This window comes from Monodelphis domestica, chromosome 7, assembly GCF_027887165.1.
Source record: "Monodelphis domestica isolate mMonDom1 chromosome 7, mMonDom1.pri, whole genome shotgun sequence".
NCBI lineage: Eukaryota > Metazoa > Chordata > Mammalia > Didelphimorphia > Didelphidae > Monodelphis > Monodelphis domestica.
The window spans coordinates 80,524,902-80,544,529 of NC_077233.1; the positions used below are offsets into that span (position 1 = coordinate 80,524,902).

The 19,628-nt window shown below is 37.2% G+C and overlaps 2 protein-coding genes across 2 annotated transcripts in view; both read left to right on the top strand.

Moving 5' to 3' along the window:
* Nucleotides 1-19,628, top strand: part of LOC130455473 (uncharacterized) — a 49,245-nt gene that overhangs the window by 28,593 nt on the left and 1,024 nt on the right. The window lies entirely within an intron of this gene.
* The window catches only part of PKD1L1 (polycystin 1 like 1, transient receptor potential channel interacting), a 165,844-nt gene continuing 151,892 nt past the window's right edge, over nt 5,677-19,628 (top strand). Inside the window, exon 1 of the mRNA XM_056806269.1 lies at nt 5,677-5,810. Within this exon, the coding sequence (XP_056662247.1) occupies nt 5,677-5,810 (134 nt within the window). The remainder of the gene's footprint in view (nt 5,811-19,628) is intronic.

Here is a 19,628-nt window from a genome sequence, read left to right on the forward strand (position 1 = left end):
GGAGCCTGGAAATTTTGTTACTTTCAGCATTGATCTACATGATTTATACTGTTCAATACAAATGTTCTTTCTATTAAAAAAATCATTTTTTTTCCTCCTGGAGCATACCAGTGACTGTGATCTCAGAGTCCAAATGTGGTATCTCTAATATCATTAAGGGATAAAACAGTTATGCAAATTTTGTTAGATATTTTCATTTTGTGTTTATATTTTTTGTTCTTTTTTTCAATTTTATACTTAAATGCACTCAAGATCATTTGGATTAATTGAGTCTCTTTTCTGACTTTCTGTATACTTACTTTCTTGGGACTGCCAGCAACCTCAAATTAATATATTTGAGGGTGAACAAGCAGAAGGGAAGTAGAAGACTGAGGGAGAATGGGTGATAAGGAAAAGGAGAAGGGAAACAATAAAGAAAGAAAGACTCAGAGCTTAAGGATTCAACAACCTGAGCTCCAGTATTCTGGCCCCTCTGATGGTGATAAGATAGAGGAACACAATAAAGAAAGACTTAAAGACAAGAGAATAGTAGCAAAAGAATAAGCCTTACAGCAAGTAGGTTCTATAGGTGGAATTGAGTGATGATGGAATATGTCTCTGGTGGTGAGGAGCTTTGGTGGTCAAGAGCTTTCTCCTGTTGGGACATACTCATTTTTATTGGAGATACAAAAAGGAAGAGGGGAAGGGACCAAGGTGGTCTGACAAGTTAGGTAATAGTCACAAGACCCATACTGCTGGATCCTAAAACAATAGATGTAGCTAAGGCCCCAAATCCAGTACATATGGCCTAAGGCATCTAAGTTTGTTTGATACACATGTTAATAGATTGTTATTGGCAAAACAAGGAGACTGAGATATCCAGCCAGTCTTCCAGAGTGTAGCCTTAGGGATGGGCTAGGAATTTGACTAGGTTAAGGCTTAACTTAACTCAAGGTTACAGAAACCAATTATTAGAAATATCAGTCAGCTTTTTAAGTACCCCTAAAATAATATGAAGATTAGTATATGCCTGGACTCCTACATTTTTCTTTCACCTTTTCATGAGGCAATAATGTTAGTTATATTCCACCATCTTTCTCTGGGAGGCATTACAAATATATTTATATTTGGAATTAATTCCAAACAAATTCACAGAGAAGACCTCAAATTATTGCTTGATAAAGTAGCTCCTTGATTTTGTGTTGTTTTGCGTTGCTCTCCTCGTGTGAGAAATTATTTGATATACGTAAAACTTCTTTAGGAAATTATTATCCATGTGAGACAAATAGCTCAGTGTATTCCCATTCTATAAATAAAAAGACAAGGGCTCTGTGAAGTTAGGTGGCATAGTTGTGGTCCCATAGTTTGAAGGGTCAAAGCAAAGATTTAAAGTCAAGTCTCCTACCTCCAAGTCTGAATGTTTCTCACCATTCTCACTAATTAATGTATCTTTTTAAAAAGAAAAAGAAAATGGGTACAGCTGGGTAGCTCAGTGGACTGAGAGCCAGGCCTAGAGATGGGAGGTCCTAGGTTCAAATGTGTCCTCAGACACTTCCTGGCTGTGTGAGTCTGGGCAAGTCACTGAACCCTCATTGCCTAGCCCTTACCACTCTTCTTTCTTGGAACCAATGCACAATATTGATTCCAAGATGGAAGGTAAGGGTTTAAAAAAAAGAAAAAGAAAACTTTGCTATAGCACTTTAAGTTTTATAAAACTCTCCCCTTATATTAACCACATGAGGCAAGATAGTGGAACATTATATTCAATTTGAGAAATATATTTTTTTTAGTACCTACTAAGCCTATGCACTGACAATATAGGTACTGACAATACAAAAACAAAAATGAATGAATCATATTCCCACCTTCTACCTCAAAGCTTATGTTCAACCAGAAGGGTAAAGTATTTATAAAAATACAGTACAAGGAAAACTACCTATAGCGAAAGCACTAATATCTGGGGGAATCATGGACGGCTTCACAGAGTGGGTATTGCCTTAGACAAGCCTTGAAGTAAGATAAGATTTTTGGGTGGTAGATATAAAGGAAAAACACATTTTAGGTATGAATAAAAATGTTTTGTATGAAGAAATGGAATTGAGAGATAGAATATTAAGTTTGGGGACAGGCTAATAGTCTAATGTGTCTGGAATTTAGATTTTGAAAAAGGTATTAGTATGAAATAAGACTGGAAAATTGATTGGGAGCCAGATTGTAAGTGTCTTAAATACCAGAATAAGTAATTTAGTTGTATTTATCCTGTAACCATAGGGATGATGGCAGGTTTTAAAATAGAAGAATCATATAGCAAGAACTATCTATGAAGATGGTTTTGGCAGCTTTTGTACAGGAAGAATGAAAGAAGGCAAGCCTTGGGGCAGGGACCTAATTGGAAATGACAAACCACTCTAGTATCTCTTCCAAGAAAACCCCAAATAGGGGTACAAAGAATCAAACACGACTGAGACTGAACAATAAACAGTACTCTGGGTGAGAGGTTGTCCAAGGGCTTGGTTTGGTGGTAGTTATATGAGGAGAGAGAAAAGGATAGGTATGAAAGATAATTGTGGAGGTAGAAGCAGTGATTTGATCATGGAGTGGATTTGGGAAGTAAGGGACAAGGGGAAGTTAAGGAAAGTTATTAAGGTTATTAACCTGGGTGATTGTATGGCTAGTGGTATCCTCAAAAAAAAAATAAGGACAGTATAGAGGAAGAATGAATTGAAAAAGGAAAAAAAAATTAAGTTCCATCCTGGCTACATTGAATTTTGATCACAGAATTTCCAAGGAGGAAAGAATCTTTGAAGAAGATTCAAATTAAAATAAGAGTCAACTAGGCCAACCCATATTTGAAGGAGAATTCTTCCTCAATATACCTGAAAGATGTTTATCCAGTCTATATGTAAAAGATCTCCTTTGGGGGGAAGCACCACCTTCTAAGGCAGTACATCGTAATTTTGAATAATTGCAGTTATTTAAAAGATTTTCCTTACATTAAGCCTTATTAGTATCTTTTATTCTTCCACTTCTTGTTCTATTTCTGTCCTCTATGGCTAAGCAGAACAAATCTAATCATTTTTTTTCCAAATGAAAGCTAATATTTGAAGACATTTTTATTATTATTATTATTATTATTATTATTATTATTATTATTATTACCAATAGATCCATAGACCCTGTAACCAATCCTTATAGAGCATAAACTTAAGAATCTTCCACTTTGTGATGGCCTTTCCCTGAATATATTGCAGTATATCACTGTCCTTCCTAAAATGTGTTGTCCATAAACTGAAAGAGATCTGACCAGGAAAAGGGGGCTACCGCCTCTCTCTATATAATGTGGTGCTTCATCTAGAGTGCCAAACTAAAAGTCAGAGTCTTGGGTTCAACTCCTGCCTTTTGGTGTTTACTTGTGTTCACCAGAGCAAGCCATTTAATTTCTCTGAGCCTCACTTTTTAAATCTGTAAAATGGGGATAATAATGCTTGTAGTACCTACATTATAGGGATAGGGAGAGGCTCAAATGATCATGTAAATAAAGCAATTTGTTGGTTTTAAAGCCTTTCATAAGTGCCAGTTGTCATGACTGTCATTTCCTTTTTTTCCAGATACTTTCTACTGGAGCATTTACCTTACTTACATAGGCATTGAGTGAAAAAACAGGTAGATGAGCATAATCACCCAGGATACAATCTCCACATATGCCACCAGGTGGCAGTTGGAGCTCAAGCATCTAGGTCCCCTTTAGTCTGTTTTGTCCATATGTAGATACTCTTGTGTAAGCAGGAAGAGACCTTTCAGATCCTAAACTGAGTGCTTAATGCATCAACCCAGATTCTATCTTCTCTCATTTAATCTAGAATGAAAAGTTTGCAGATTATAATTTACAAATTTATCAAAATGACTCCATTCCATTCCCATCAAGATTCTTATCACCTTCTACAAGACTCAGAGACTACATGTTTACTTTATAGATTATAGCACATATAGTGAATAAAAATGAAAACAAAGCTATAACATGAAACATCTCAAGTGACTGGCAACCTTCTTCTAGAGATGAAGGAACAGTGCTAAAATGGATAGAATCCTGGACGTATAGTCAGAAACTTCTGCCTATCTTGCCCAGAAACTTAGCTGTATGCTGCTAGGAAAGTCATTGAACTCCTTTTAGTTTTAGTTTATTTGTCTATAAAAATGACAGGGTTAGGTTCAATGGCCTCTAATGCCCCTTTCATTCTAAACCTAAGAGCCTCTGAGTCTAAAATCTCAATTCCTTAATGGTCATGGCCACTCATGTCAAAATTTCAAGTTCTCAATTTTATTTTCACAAAAGGAGAACATTTATAAAAAAGGACCATCAAATATTCCCTCAATTTCAAAGGCACTGGAAAGAGAAAGGAAAAAGTTTCATTATAAAGTAGATAGAGATCCTCCACCTTTACTCCTTTGGGGCTATAACTTGATTTCTTATAAATGATTAGGCAAAACTTGGAGTCTTATGGTCTCTCCAACATCTCTCCAATATTTCCAATAGCAATTTGTGCTAAGTCTAGACTAAGTCCAAGGTTCTCATAAATTTAAGCTCTAATGATATCTTCTAGCATGTCTTCCCCTCTTCCAGATAGCCATGGTTTTACAATAGTTTTAGTGCTTCTAACTCACACCTAAGGATAAATAAAAAAAAATAAAGGGAAAAAAGCAAGGGGTAAGGGAGGAGAAGATGGGAACAAGGTGCTATCTCATTCTGATGTGGGCTGACAGTGGGCAGTGAGGGTAGTAATAGAAATGGATCCCTAATACTCTGACATCTTGCATTTCTCACTAGTTAACACTGGTTAATCAACAATAAAACCTGTAGTTTCAGCTTGAGTCAAGGATGAATTGTAGATTGATCATAATTGTAGAGTGATTACCCACTCTGTATATTGGATCTATAATATTCTATACTAGGCATCAGCTTTGTGTCTAATCTATTTTATTAATTACTCATACTGTTCTTAGAACTGTAAAACATAACTAATTATCTATAATGGTCTTTGTAGAAGTCCACCCCTAGCTATGGGCAAGGGGAACAGTTGATATGTACAGATTGCCTTAGAAGAGAGCATGCTCAGTCTTGGGCATGCTCAGTATTGCATGTGGCTGGGAAAGCCTCTGACCCTTGACCCCAGCTTCCCCCAGGTTAGGTGGGAACACAGGTTTCATTGTGCTCACCTGGTTAAGAGAAACCACACCTATACCTTGTCATTAACCAATGATAATCATCCCTATGTACTGTGTATATTTGCATATCAAAGAGATTAAATAGGGCCCAGCCAGCTCCGCCTCGCTCTCTTCTGCTCTTACTCCCTTCCAGCTCACACTGATGGCTGTCCTTTAATCTTTCTCTATCACCTCTCCAACCTGTGTGGTATTAAATCTGGATCTCTGGACTGGTAAAAGCCTTCGGAAGGGTCCTTTGATCAGAGCTTGGCTGTGGCTCATTGGTAATTAATAAAGACTCATTCCTGCCACCTCATATCTCTACTTTGACTCCGTCATCCCCCCTGTGGTATCTAAAACTTCTATCCTTTCTCTATCTTCCTACCTTAAAGCTTCTCTCTCCCCTCAGAGGAAGCTTTAGTCTTCCAGTGTACCACATACCTCCCCTACTCCATGTTCTCATTCTAAAAGGGAAGAGAGTCCTCTCCCATGTTGATGGATGATGACATGGTGGACAATGGGGAAACATGGAACCTGAGCACCAGGGACTCAAGCATTCCAGAAGAATCCCCCAAACTTGCACATCCTCCTTATTTCCTATGGCAACAAACTCCAAACCATACTTCCACGTGAATTTGGAAGCTGCCACTCTACAATGGAAGCTGCTATTCTACTCCCCAGTGGAAACTGACACTATACAGCACAGCTACTTTTCCATACTGTCAGCTCCAAAGAGGCTACTCTGCTAGCCCCTGGATTTGTCCATCAGCCCTAAGACTATCCGATTAGCTCCCAGATTATTTTATGAGCTATTAGGCAATTTTACACCATAAACCACTTCTTCAAATAAAATTCTCTTCTCTTAACATTTTCATATACTATTGTGACCCTCCCACTTGGTTATTTATTTATATTGTGCAATGTTTTTTTCCACCCCTAGTTCTGTTGCTCTGGCTACAAAAACACAAACAAAAAAAGCAAAGGAGAAAACACTGCACATTGCCACAGCTGAATATTGTATAAGAAAATAGAAGCTAATAGATCTTAAATAATTTATCCATGGTGCCATGGCTATTAAGTGTCATAGACAGGCTTTAACCAAGATTTCATCACTCTAAGACCAATTCTACCATCTACTACTCCATGCCACAGATAATTATATATTTTTGTTAGACAGTAAATGCTTCCATCACCATTCTCATTCTTATACATCGAATTTATTGTGTGCATTGCAAATGCTTTGGAGTTTACATTATTAAAGAAAGATACAAATCTGAGCCCCAAAGAACTTTCTGTTATCAGGCTAGAATTGATTTTTTCAATTTCATATTAAATATTTTAACTAATATTATCTGAAAACTTCAAAATTAATTATAAGTTCATCTTGATTTGAAATTCCCTATTATTACTAATCATATTTATTCATGTGTTGAAAACTATGTAAAGTGTTTCTAAACAAGAGCACTAAACCTTAGACCTTTTCATTCAAGAACTACTTAGCAGGGGCATCTAAGCACTAGGCTTGGAGTTGGGAGGCTCTGTGTTCAAATCTGATCTTAGACATTTTCTATCAGTATGACCCTGGGCAAGTCATTTAACCATAATTGCCTAGCCTTTCTTGATTTTATGTCTTAGGACTGACACGAAGACAGAAAACAAGGGTTTTAAAAAAGAATCAGGTGGCAAGTTGATCATATATGGCTCAAATGCACTTTTCATTCTACTTGGGTAAAGCAGAGGGTGGAAAAATTGTTGCTTACCATTGTATATTATCCCACCATGCAATGTAGAATTTCATCCCTTTTTCAGTCAATCTTTAGAACCTCATAGAACTGTTATTTACGGTAGTCTTTATGGGTTGTTTTAAACAATATAGACAGTGGCAAAATCTTTTCTAGCCAACTGATATATATTATTTGAATAGACTTGCAGGTAGACACACAGTGAATTCAATTGTCAATTATAATATATTGTTGAACTGAGAACAGTGCTTTTCTTTTTTAATTTGCTAGACATATAGCATGAAAACAAGGACTGAGCCCAGTGTCCATTTTTTTTATCTTGTCCTATGCCTAGAATGGAGTTTTGCACAAAGTAGTTATTTAAGTGAATGCTCACTCAATTGATTTAACATATTTTCTAGGTATGCAGCCTGTGAGAAGAGTTTGTTGATCTAGATATCCATCAGTTCTAGTTCCTTCAATAGTGGTAGGGAATCTTAATTTTTTAAAATATTGTATTGTGAAATGAAAATGGTGGAAATATATCTGTAGAAATTCATTCTTAATGGGATTTTTCATTTATCTCTTTCTTTGCTTGGTCCATTCAATCCCCCAAATGGAATGATGTCCTTCCTATGGCAGCAAAGAGTAGAAAACTTCTGTAGTTACCCCAGGAGGAGCAGACAAGTTATCTTAAGGCCATTCAAACCACTTAAGGATTTCAGTCTGTGGATTTCTGATAGCTTGGTTTCTGAATTCAGCTGATTTCTAGGTTGTGAAAACCCTTCAGTATTTAACAGAGGAATTCCCATTTGTTTTTAGATTGAATAGGGGATCCCTGGAGCTTATTGAGCAGGGATGTGACATAGTCAGACTGGGACTTTGGGAAAACCACTTTGGCAACTATGTAGAGGATGAAATGGAGTAGGTAGAAACTTGATGCAGAGGGGCTAATTAAGTTTTTGCAGTAATTCAGAGAAGAGTTGATTAGCTTGACAGGAACTAGAGTGAGGTTAGAGAAAAGGGGACAGATTTGAGAGTTATTGAGGAAGTAGTACATGTAAGACTTGGAAACTGATTCGATGTATGAGGTAAGAGGAGACAATTTTTGTTTGATTTATTAAGTATAATAGTAGCTAACACAGAATTATAAGGTTTGCTAAATACTTTACACATTATCTCATGTGGTCCTGGCAACAACTCTGTGAGGTAGGTGCTGTCATTCTCTCCATTTTAAAAATGAGGAAACAAACTCAATGAGATCAGGTTATTTGGTCAGGATCACCCAGCTATTAAGTATCCAAGACAAGATTCTAGCCTGGGTCTTCCTAATTTCAAATTCGGTACTCTATCCACTGTGCCATGCTACTCCTTTCCATAGCTGTGGCATGTGTTTACAAGGTCTTTTTGCATGTGTTACATTAAGGAAATGGTAATACATTAAGTGAATACCACTGTCCTGTTCATCCATAACTATGTATAGCATGTTTAAATTAAATATCAATAAAGAGAGCCTAGTGTGGTGAAAATAGTACTATACCTGGAATAAGGAAAGATTGCATGGGAAGAAGTTCAAAAATCTGTCTCTGACAATGAACTGTGTGAAGCTTGGACAATTCACTTAATCTCTCTGAATCCCTGATTCTATGAAACTCTTTAAGCCTCAATTTCTTCACCCATAATACTTGTAATGCCTAACTCACAGGGTTGGAAGATTACCTAATAATGTATGGGGAACTGCCCTGAATTTTATCTATATCAGTATCTATAATATATATTATATATGTGTGTATACATCAATACACACAAATATCTCTTATGTATGTGTATGACATATACATGCACGTGCCAATTATGTACTAATACAACATAACTCTATGTGTGTATGTGTATATATCTACATATCCACATAACCTTAAAGCCCTAAATAAGCATCAATTAATATTAACATTCCAAAATGCTCCTTTTCCCAGGCAGCATTTGAAAAATGCCCAAAATAGCTTTTTCCTAGAGTTAACATATTGAATAATACCTTGTTCATGTTATACATTGGGACAGAATTATCTACAACTGAATTAGTAATCAATTTAGTCATTCTATCAGCTTAAGATCCAGTAGAATTCATTTCCAATTCTAGTGCTCACTCAGGATCAAAGAGGATTCAACTAGAAGCTTTTATTACGAACGAATGGTGCCACAGAAGCAAACGCAGAATGGCAATTAGTTTATTTTGTTTAATCATCAGAATCAATGTCTGACTTGGGTATGGATGTCAGTACACTTTGTTAAATACCCGTCATCTTATCCATAAATTTATCATACAATAAATACTCCAGCTGCAGCCTTGCCTCCTTTGGCTTCTAAGTATGTTACATCCCATTACATTCTCACCATGAGAGTACCCAGGATATTGGAGCCTAGGACTAGTGTTTCAGTGAAAGTTTTCAATTGAAGGGTTTGACATTGGTAGTCTAGTACTCTGTGCCCTCTCAGATTTTCTTTTCTTTCTTTTAGCATTTGTAATCTCACATTGACCTTCTTTTATAACTTGGAGCACTTGGAACCAATAAGTAGCTCTAGCTTCACTTACCGGTAGAGGTAGACTGATAGGAAAGCAAACCTTTCATTTTCCAAAGATTGGCATCATATATATTCAGCTGGATTCTGACAGAATGTTTCTAGATGTCTGGGGAACTGCTCTGAATACAGATAATCAAAAAGCATTTATCTACTAATTTATATTTTACTATCTTGATTAGTTTCAAACACTCATGAATATAGAAAGCAATAAAAACAAAACAAAACTGGGCCATGATGGAAGAAATTTTGCTTTATATTTTTGATGTTTTAAAGAGGTCTATTAGATGATAACCTCTGATTTAAAGCTGAAACTTCAGTTTACATTTTAGCTTTCATTTGAAACATGGGACATATAATCAAGAAATATGAATTTCTGATAGTCATCACATCAGAAATTCTGATTAAAATAAATTCACAGTCCTACCTAAATTAATTTACTTATTCAGTGCTATGTCCATCAAACTGGAAAATTTTTTTATAGAATTAGAAAAAAATGACTACAAAGTTTATCTGGAAGAACAAAAGATTAAGAATATCAAGGGAACTAATGAAAAAAAAAGTGAAGGATGGAGGCCTAGTGTTATCAGATCTCAAACTATACTATAAAGCAGTGATCATTATTAGAGGTAGAAGGGTGGATCAATGGAATAGAGTTGGGGTCAATGATAGTAGCAAGATAGTGCTTTTGGGACAAGAACTCACTATTTATTTAACAAAACTGCTGGGAGAAGTGGAAAACAGCATGGGATAAATTAGATTGAGATGAACATTTTACACCTTATACCAAGATATAACTCAGAGTGGGTAAATTACTTAAATATAAAGAGGGAAATCATAAACAAATTAGGTGAACATAAAATAGTATACCTGTCAGATCTATGGGAAAAAAGGAATTTAAGACCAAGTAAGAGTCAGAGAATACTACAAAATATAAAATGCATAATTTTGATTATATTAAATTAAAAAGTTTCTGTACAAACAAAACCAATGCAACCAAAATTAGAAGGAAAGCAACAAACTGAGAAAAATTTCTATAACAAAAACCTCTGACAAAGGTCTCATTTCTCAATTTTATAAGTAAATAAGTCAATTGTACAAAAAAATCAGGTCATTCTTCAATTGACAAATGGTCAAAGGACATGAATAGGCAGGTTTCAGATAAAGAAATCAAAACTATCAATAAGCATATGAAAAAGTGATCTAAATCTCTCATAATTAGAGAAATGCAAATCAAAACAATGCTGAGGTACCACCTTGCACCTAGAACATTGGCCAATATGACAGTAAAGGAAAATAATAAATGTTGGAGGCATTGTGGCAAAATCAGGACACTAATGCATTGCTTGGTGGAGTTGTGAATTAATCCAGCCATTCTGGAAAGCAATTTGTAATTATGAGCAAAGGGCTTTAAAAGGATGCATACCCGACTTCCGGTCAAGATGGCGGTGTAGAAGCAGCGAAAGTTCAGACCTCCGAAACCCTTCCCTACCGATCGCAAACAGAGTGCTCCTAGGCCACCGAAATTCAAGCTGAACAACAGGATAGACCTGGGGAAACCTCCTCCTGGACCTGGATCAAAAGGTACCGCACCCCAAAAGCCAGAACCCTAGATCACTCAGATCTAAGGGGTAGACAGAAAGAAGGTCCCAGGACCCATCCCCCCCAACCCAGAGTGCTGAGCCCAAGGCAGCAGCGGGAACCTCAGGGCTCTGAGGACTCACCTTGAAAGCAACCTGAGCCAGTCTCCGGAGCGCCCAACACAGATGGCAGGGAAGCATAGAGAGAAGGGGGAAGCCTGTGGCCTCCTGGCTGGGTTCTTCCCTCTGGATCTCAGGGGGAGGTCCCAGCTTCGGGGCACCAGCTGAGCCCAAACCCATCGGGAGCCCTCAGAGCTACTGAAAGGACAGAGGGCTCAGGGCTGGCAAGGGGGGTGCTCCGGGGAGCTTGCCTTGAAAGTAACCCGGGCCAGTTTCCGGGCATTCAACACAGACTGTGGAAGAGGAGGTTGCTGCTTTTCTCTTTCTTCTTTTTTTTTGGCTCCGGGATCATTTGGCCCACACTACCTGAACCTAATCCCATCAGGAGCCATTAGAGTCCAGGCAAGCCACGACCCCTCCCCCCTTAGAGAGCAGGGTCTTCTGAAAGAACCAGCTGAACCTAATCCCATCAGGAGCCCTCAGAGCTACTGAAAGGACAGAAAACTCAGGGCTGGCAAAGGGGTTGCTCCAAAGAGCTTTCCTTGAAAGTAACTCGGCCAGTCTCTGGGCACTCAACACAGGCTGTGGAAGAGGAGGTGGCTGCTTTTTTTTTTTCCTTCCCTTTTTTGGCTCTGGGATCTTTCGGCCCACACCACCTGAACCTAATCTCATCAGGAGCCCTCAGAGTCCAGGCAAGCCACAACCCCTCCCCCCTTAGAGAGCTGGGTCTTCTGAAAAAACAGAAACCTAGAGGCGAAGTCAAGATGGCAGCCTAGAAGGAGCATAGACCTGGCAGCCTGGCTAGAGCTTTAGAGATCCTCCATATCTGCTCCAGCCGTCCAGGAAGTTTAAAACTCAGAATAAACCCATCCTAAATAAGCTGAACTCAATCCCATCAAAAGTCTCCAGAACACAGGGAAGCCCAGGCTCCCCATCCATCCTCACTGACTGCTGAACTTTAAGCCAATCAAAAGCCTCCAGAGGACAGGAAAGCTCAAACCCCCAACAACCCTCCCTCAGAGATTACACCAAGAGATCCTCTGTTAAAGCTCCAAGAGGGGATACTGATAGAAGTCCCTAAAAAACAAAAAAATGAGAGGAACAAGAGCACAGACAAATACAGGGAGGAAAGAAGGGGTGAATTTGAACAAACAACAGAAACAGAAGAAAGAAACTACAATAGACAGCTACTACTCACCAAATGGAACAGAGGGGGAGAGATCAGCAAACGATAAACCAGAAATCCCAGCGAATTGGATACAGGCTGTGGAAGAACTCAAAACACAGCTAAGAGAGGCTGAAGACAATTGGGAAAAGAACTTAAAAATTAAGATAAGTCATCTGGAAACAGAGGCACTTGAACTAAAACAAGAAAATAGTGTCCTGAAAGCCAAAATCATCCAGCTGGAAAATGAGGCAAAGGAGATGAAAGATGAGGCAAAGGAGATGAAAGACGAGATAAAGAGGATGAAAGACAATCTTCAAAGAAACTCAGACCAGAAGGAAAAAGATGACCAAAAAGCCAAAGATGAAATCCAATCTTTAAGAACCCGAGTAAAACAACTAGAATCAAGTGACCTCACAAGGCAGCAGGACACTATAAGACAAAACAAAAAGAATGAAAAAATTGAGGAAAATGTGAAGCATCTCATTCACAAAACAGACGATTTAGAAAATCGTTCAAGAAGAGACAATTTAAGAATAATTGGACTACCAGAAGACCACGACAAAAGAAAAAGCCTGGACATAATACTAGAGGAAATTATCCAGGAAAACTGTCCCGAAATCCTAGAACAAGAGGGGAAAGTGGAGATTGAAAGAATCCACAGATCACCCCCTGTTTTTAATCCCCAACTGACAACACCAAGAAATGTTATAGCCAAATTCAAAAACAATCAGATAAAAGAACAGGTATTACAAGCTGCCAAAAAGAAACCATTCAGATACCATGGAAACATGGTGAGGATAACACAGGATCTTTCTGCATCCACACTGAAGGACCGAAAGGCATGGAATATGATATTCCGGAAAGCAAGGGAACTAGGCCTACAGCCAAGAATAAAATACCCATCAAAACTGACTATATTCTTACAGGGGAAAGTATGGTCATTTAACACAACAGAGGAATTCCAAGCATTCATAAATAAAAGACCAGACCTGAACAGAAAATTTGAAGTCCAACCACAGAATTCAAGAGAATCATCAAAAGGTAATTAAAAAAGAGGGGAAAAACAACAACAACAACAAAGGTTTTTTTTAAGAGACTCAATAAGTTAAAATGATATGTATCCCTATAAGAAAAGAGGTCATTGGCAACTCTTAAAAACTGTTGCTATCACCTAAGCAGCTAGAAGAACTACACTCAGAGGGAAGGGACAAACTGTATAGGATGAAAGGACAAGACATAAATAGGTATATAGAGATATGCGTGCATAAATACATATACATGTGTATGTATATATATATATATATATATATATACATGACTAAAGCTAAAAAAAAAAGAGGTTATGACTAAAAGAAATGGGAAAAGAAACAAATGGGGGTAAATTTATATGTCACAAAGAAGCTCATGGCGGAAGGGGGGAGAACATCGATACACTGGAAGGGTAAAGAGGTCGGAGATAGGAAATATTCAACTCTTACGTACTTTGAAACTGACCCAAAGAGGGAAGAACAATCCAATCCATTGGGGAAGAGAATAGATTTGCGCCCTATAGAGGAGTAGAAGGGTAAAAAACAGACTGGTGGGGAGGGAAGCAGTACAAGGGAGGGAGAGGGTGGGGGGGGGATTTTTAAAAAGACTACAGGGGAAAATAAGGGAGGGAATTAGAAGGGAGGGGGGTAGAAAGGGAAATACAAGGGGGACTGATTTAAAGTAAATCACTGGACTAAAAGGTAGAGCTGAAGAAGAAAGGTTAGAATTAGGGAAGGATATCAAAATGCCAGGGAGTCCACAAGTGACAGTCATAACATTGAACGTGAATGGGATGAACTCACCCATAAAACGTAAACAAATAGAAGAATGGATTAGAATCCAAAACCCTACCATATGTTGTCTCCAAGAAACACACATGAGGCGGGTAGACACCCACAAGGTCAGAATTAAAGGATTGAGTAAGACCTTCTGGGCCTCAAGTGACAGAAAGAAGGCAGGAGTGGCAATCATGATATCTGATAAAGCCAAAGCAAAAATAGACCTGATCAAAAGGGATAGGGAAGGTTATTATATTTTGTTAAAAGGGACTTTAGATAATGAGGAAATATCACTAATCAACATATATGCACCAAATAATATAGCACCCAAATTTCTAATGGAGAAACTAGGAGAATTGAAGGAAGAAATAGACAGTAAAACCATATTAGTGGGAGACTTAAACCAACCATTATCAAATTTAGATAAATCAAATCAAAAAATAAATAAGAAAGAGGTAAAAGAAGTGAATGAAATCTTAGAAAAATTAGAATTAATAGACATATGGAGAAAAATAAATAGGGATAAAAAGGAATACACCTTCTTCTCAGCACCACATGGCACATTCACAAAGATTGACCATACATTAGGTCACAGAAACATGGCACACAAATGCAGAAAAGCAGAAATAATAAATGCAGCCTTTTCAGACCACAAAGCAATAAAAATAACGATCAGTAATGGTACATGGAAAACCAAATCAAAAACTAATTGGAAACTAAACAATATGATACTCCAAAATCGTTTAGTTAGAGAAGAAATCATAGAAACAATTAATAATTTCATCGAGGAAAATGACAATGGCGAGACATCCTTTCAAACCTTTTGGGATGCAGCCAAAGCAGTAATCAGAGGTAAATTCATATCCCTGAGTGCATATATTAACAAACTAGGGAGAGCAGAGATCAATCAATTGGAAATGCAAATAAAAAAACTCGAAAGTGACCAAATTAAAAACCCCCAGCAGAAAACCAAACTAGAAATCCTAAAAATTAAGGGAGAAATTAATAAAATTGAAAGTGATAGAACTATTGATTTAATAAATAAGACAAGAAGCTGGTACTTTGAAAAAACAAACAAAATAGACAAAGTACTGGTCAATCTAATTAAAAAAAGGAAGGAAGAAAAGCAAATTAACAGCATCAAAGATGAAAAGGGGGACATCACCTCTGAGGAAGAGGAAATTAAGGCAATCATTAGAAATTACTTTGCCCAATTATATGGCAATAAATATACCAATTTAAGTGATATGGATGAATATATACAAAAATACAAACTGCCTAGACTAACAGAAGAGGAAATAGAATTCTTAAATAATCCCATATCAGAAAATGAAATCCACCAAGCCATCAAAGAACTTCCTAAGAAAAAATCCCCAGGGCCTGATGGATTCACCAGTGAATTCTATCAAACATTCAGAGAACAGTTAATCCCAATACTATACAAACTATTTGACATAATAAGCAAAGAGGGAGTTCTACCAAACTCCTTTTATGACACAAACATGGTACTGATTCCAAAACCAGGCAGGTCAAAAACAGAGAAAGAAAACTATAGACCAATCTCCCTAATTAATATAGATGCAAAAATCTTAAATAGGATACTAGCAAAAAGACTTCAGCAAGTGATCAGAAGGGTCATCCACCATGATCAAGTAGGATTTATACCAGGGATGCAGGGCTGGTTCAATATTAGGAAAACCATCCACATAATTGACTACATTAACAAGCAAATCAACAAGAACCACATGATTATCTCAATAGATGCAGAAAAAGCCTTTGATAAAATACAACACCCATTCCTATTAAAAACACTAGAAAGCATAGGAATAGAAGGGTCATTCCTAAAAATAATAAACAGTATATATCTAAAACCATCAGCTAATATCATTTGCAATGGGGATAAACTAGATGCATTCCCAATAAGATCAGGAGTGAAACAAGGATGACCATTATCACCTCTATTATTTGACATCGTACTAGAAACACTAGCAGTAGCAATTAGAGAAGAAAAAGAAATTGAAGGCATCAAAATAGGCAAGGAGGAGACCAAGTTATCACTTTTTGCAGATGACATGATGGTCTACTTAAAGAATCCTAGAGATTCAACCAAAAAGCTAATTGAAGTAATCAACAACTTTAGCAAAGTTGCAGGATACAAAATAAACCCACATAAGTCATCAGCTTTTCTATATATCTCCAACACAGCTCAGCAGCAAAAACTAGAAAGAGAAATCCCATTCAAAATCACCTTAGACAAAATAAAATACCTAGGAATCTACCTCCCAAGACAAACACAGGAACTATATGAACAAAACTACAAAACACAACTAAAACTAGACTTGAGCAATTGGAAAAACATTAACTGCTCATGGGTAGGACGAGCCAACATAATAAAAATGACTATCCTGCCCAAACTTATTTATCTATTTAGTGCCATACCCATGGAACTCCCAAAAAATTTCTTTACTGATTTGGAAAAAACCATAACAAAGTTCATTTAGAATAACAAAAGATCAAGGATATCCAGGGAAATAATGAAAAAACACACATACGATGGGGGCCTTGCAGTCCCAGACCTCAAACTATATTACAAAGCAGCAGTCATCAAAACAATTTGGTACTGGCTAAGAGACAGAAAGGAGGATCAGTGGAATAGACTGGGGGAAAGCGACCTCAGCCAGATAGTATACGATAAACCCAAAGATCCCAGGTCTTGGGACAAAAATTCACTATTTGATAAGAACTGCTGGGAAAATTGGAAGACAGTGTGGGAGAGACTAGGAATTGATCAACACCTCACACCCTACACCAAGATAAATTCAAAATGGGTGAAAGACTTAAACATAAAGAAGGAAACCATTAGTAAATTGGGTAAACACAGAATAGTATACATGTCAGACCTCTGGGAAGGGAAAGACTTTAAAACCAAGCAAGACATAGAGAGAATCACAAAATGTAAAATAAATAATTTCGACTACATCAAATTAAAAGGCTTTTGTACAAACAAAAGCAATGTAACTAAAATCAGAAGGAAAACAACAAGTTGGGAAAAAATCTTCATAAAAACCTCTGACAAAGGTTTAATTACTCAAATTTATAAAGAGCTAAATCAATTGTACAAAAAATCAAGCCATTCCCCAATTGATAAATGGGCAAGGGACATGGATAGACAGTTTTCAGATAAAGAAATCAAAACTATTAATAAGCACATGAAGAAGTGCTCCACATCTCTTATAATCAGAGAGATGCAAATCAAAACAACTCTGAGGTATCACCTCACACCTAGCAGATTGGCTAACATGACAGTTATGGAAAGTAATGAATGCTGGAGGGGATGTGGCAAAGTAGGGACATTAATTCATTGCTGGTGGAGTTGTGAACTGATCCAGCCATTCTGGAGGGCAATTTGGAACGATGCACAAAGGGCGATAAAAGAATGTCTACCCTTTAATCCAGCCATAGCACTGCTGGGTTTGTACCCCAAAGAGATAATGGACAAAAAGACTTGTACAAAAGTATTCATAGCTGTGCTCTTTGTGGTGGCCAAAAATTGGAAAATGAGGGGATGCCCATCAATTGGGGAATGGCTGAACAAATTGTGGTATATGTTGGTGATGGAATACTATTGTGCTCAAAGGAATAATAAATAAAGTGGAGGATTTCCATGTGAACTGGAACAACCTCCAGGAAGTGATGCAGAGCGAGAGGAGCAGAACCAGGAGAACATTGTACACAGAGACAAACACACTGTGGTATCATCGAACGTAATGGACTTCTCCATTAGTGGTGGTGTAATGTCCCTGCACAATCTGCAGGGATCAAGGAGAAAAAAACACTATCCAAAAGCAGAGGACAAACTGAGGGAATAGAAACACCAAGGAAAAGCAACTGCCTGACTACAATGGCTGAGGGGACATGACAGAGGAAAGACTCGGAGCGAACACTCTGATGCAAATACTAACAACATGGCAATGGGTTCAAGTCAAGAACACATATGATACCAGTGGAATCACACGTCGGCCACAGGGGGTGGGAGGGAGGAAAAGAAAATGATCTTTGTCTTTAATGAAAAATGCATGGAAATGATCGAATAAAATACTATAAAATTTAAAAAAAAAAAAGGATGCATACCCTTTGATCCAGCAATACCACTATTAGGTTTGTACCCCAAAGAGATAATAAGGAAAAATACTTGTACAAAAATATTCATAGCTGCACTCTTTGTGGTAGCAAAAATTGGAAAATGAAGGGTTGACTAAATTGTGGTATATGATGGTGATGGAATACTATTGTGCTATAAGGAATTAAAAACTGGAGGATTTCTATGTGAACTGGGAGAACCTCAATGAACTAGTGCAGAGTGAAATGAGCAGAACCAGAAGAACAGTGTACACAGAAAGTAAAACATTTTGGTATAATCCAATGTAATAGATTTTGCTATTAGTAGCAAAGTAAAAAGCCAGGACACTCCTGGAGATGTTATGAGGAAGAATGCTAATCATATTGAGAGAAATAACTATGGGAGTAGAAATGCAAAAAATTGCTCTATAGCAAAAGTGAATAATATGAAAATAAGTATCAAGTGATAACATTTGTACAGCCCAGTGGAATTGCTTGTCAGCTCTGGGAGCAGGGAGGGAAGAGGAGAGGGAAAGAAAATGAGTCATGGAAACATGGAAAATATTTAAAAATTAAAATAAAATAAAATAAATTCATTCTCTTTGACTAATGCTGAAGATTAGAATTCCATTCAATTTAACTATGGCAGTAAGGGAAGAAAACTAGTTTAGTAACCACCTGCCAATAAGATGACAAGTTCTACATAGCCTATTCTTCTTGTCACTTAGATTGCATGGAAGACCATTTGGCACCAAATTACCATAATAACTTATATTCACCAATATCTCATAATATTTAATTTGAGCTCTCCTTTTCTGACTCAATTTTCCTCCCTTATGTTTTCAAACTTATGTTCTTTGTAAAAGCACCCTGTAAGTCAGCAATGGTTTCTAGGTCCATTAGGAAACTGCTATAGTCAACTTTGCTGAGGAGTAGGTCCCTAGAATTCATTCATCCTTGACCTTGATTACACAGTGGTTCAGTAAAACTAAGAAATCTGTTGAGACATCTGAAAGTCTGAATGTTCTGTCCTTTCTATGGGGAATTTTATATTTCTTACACAGCTGGGTCTTTCTCAGAATGTAGGGATCTTTTGGGGGGAGAGAAGCAGCTTGGGAGTCATTGTATTCTTTATTTTAAATAAAAGCAATTGGCAATTTGCACTTAAAATCAGTGTTTCATTTCCTTCCAATTATAAATGTAACTAGTATTTACTTATAAAGTTTTTAAGCTCTATCTATCTGTCTATCTATCTATCTATCTATCTATCTATCTATCTATCTATCTATCTATAATCAACTGATCTTCCTAACAACTCTTTGTGTTAGGTGCTATTATTTTCATTTTACAAAAG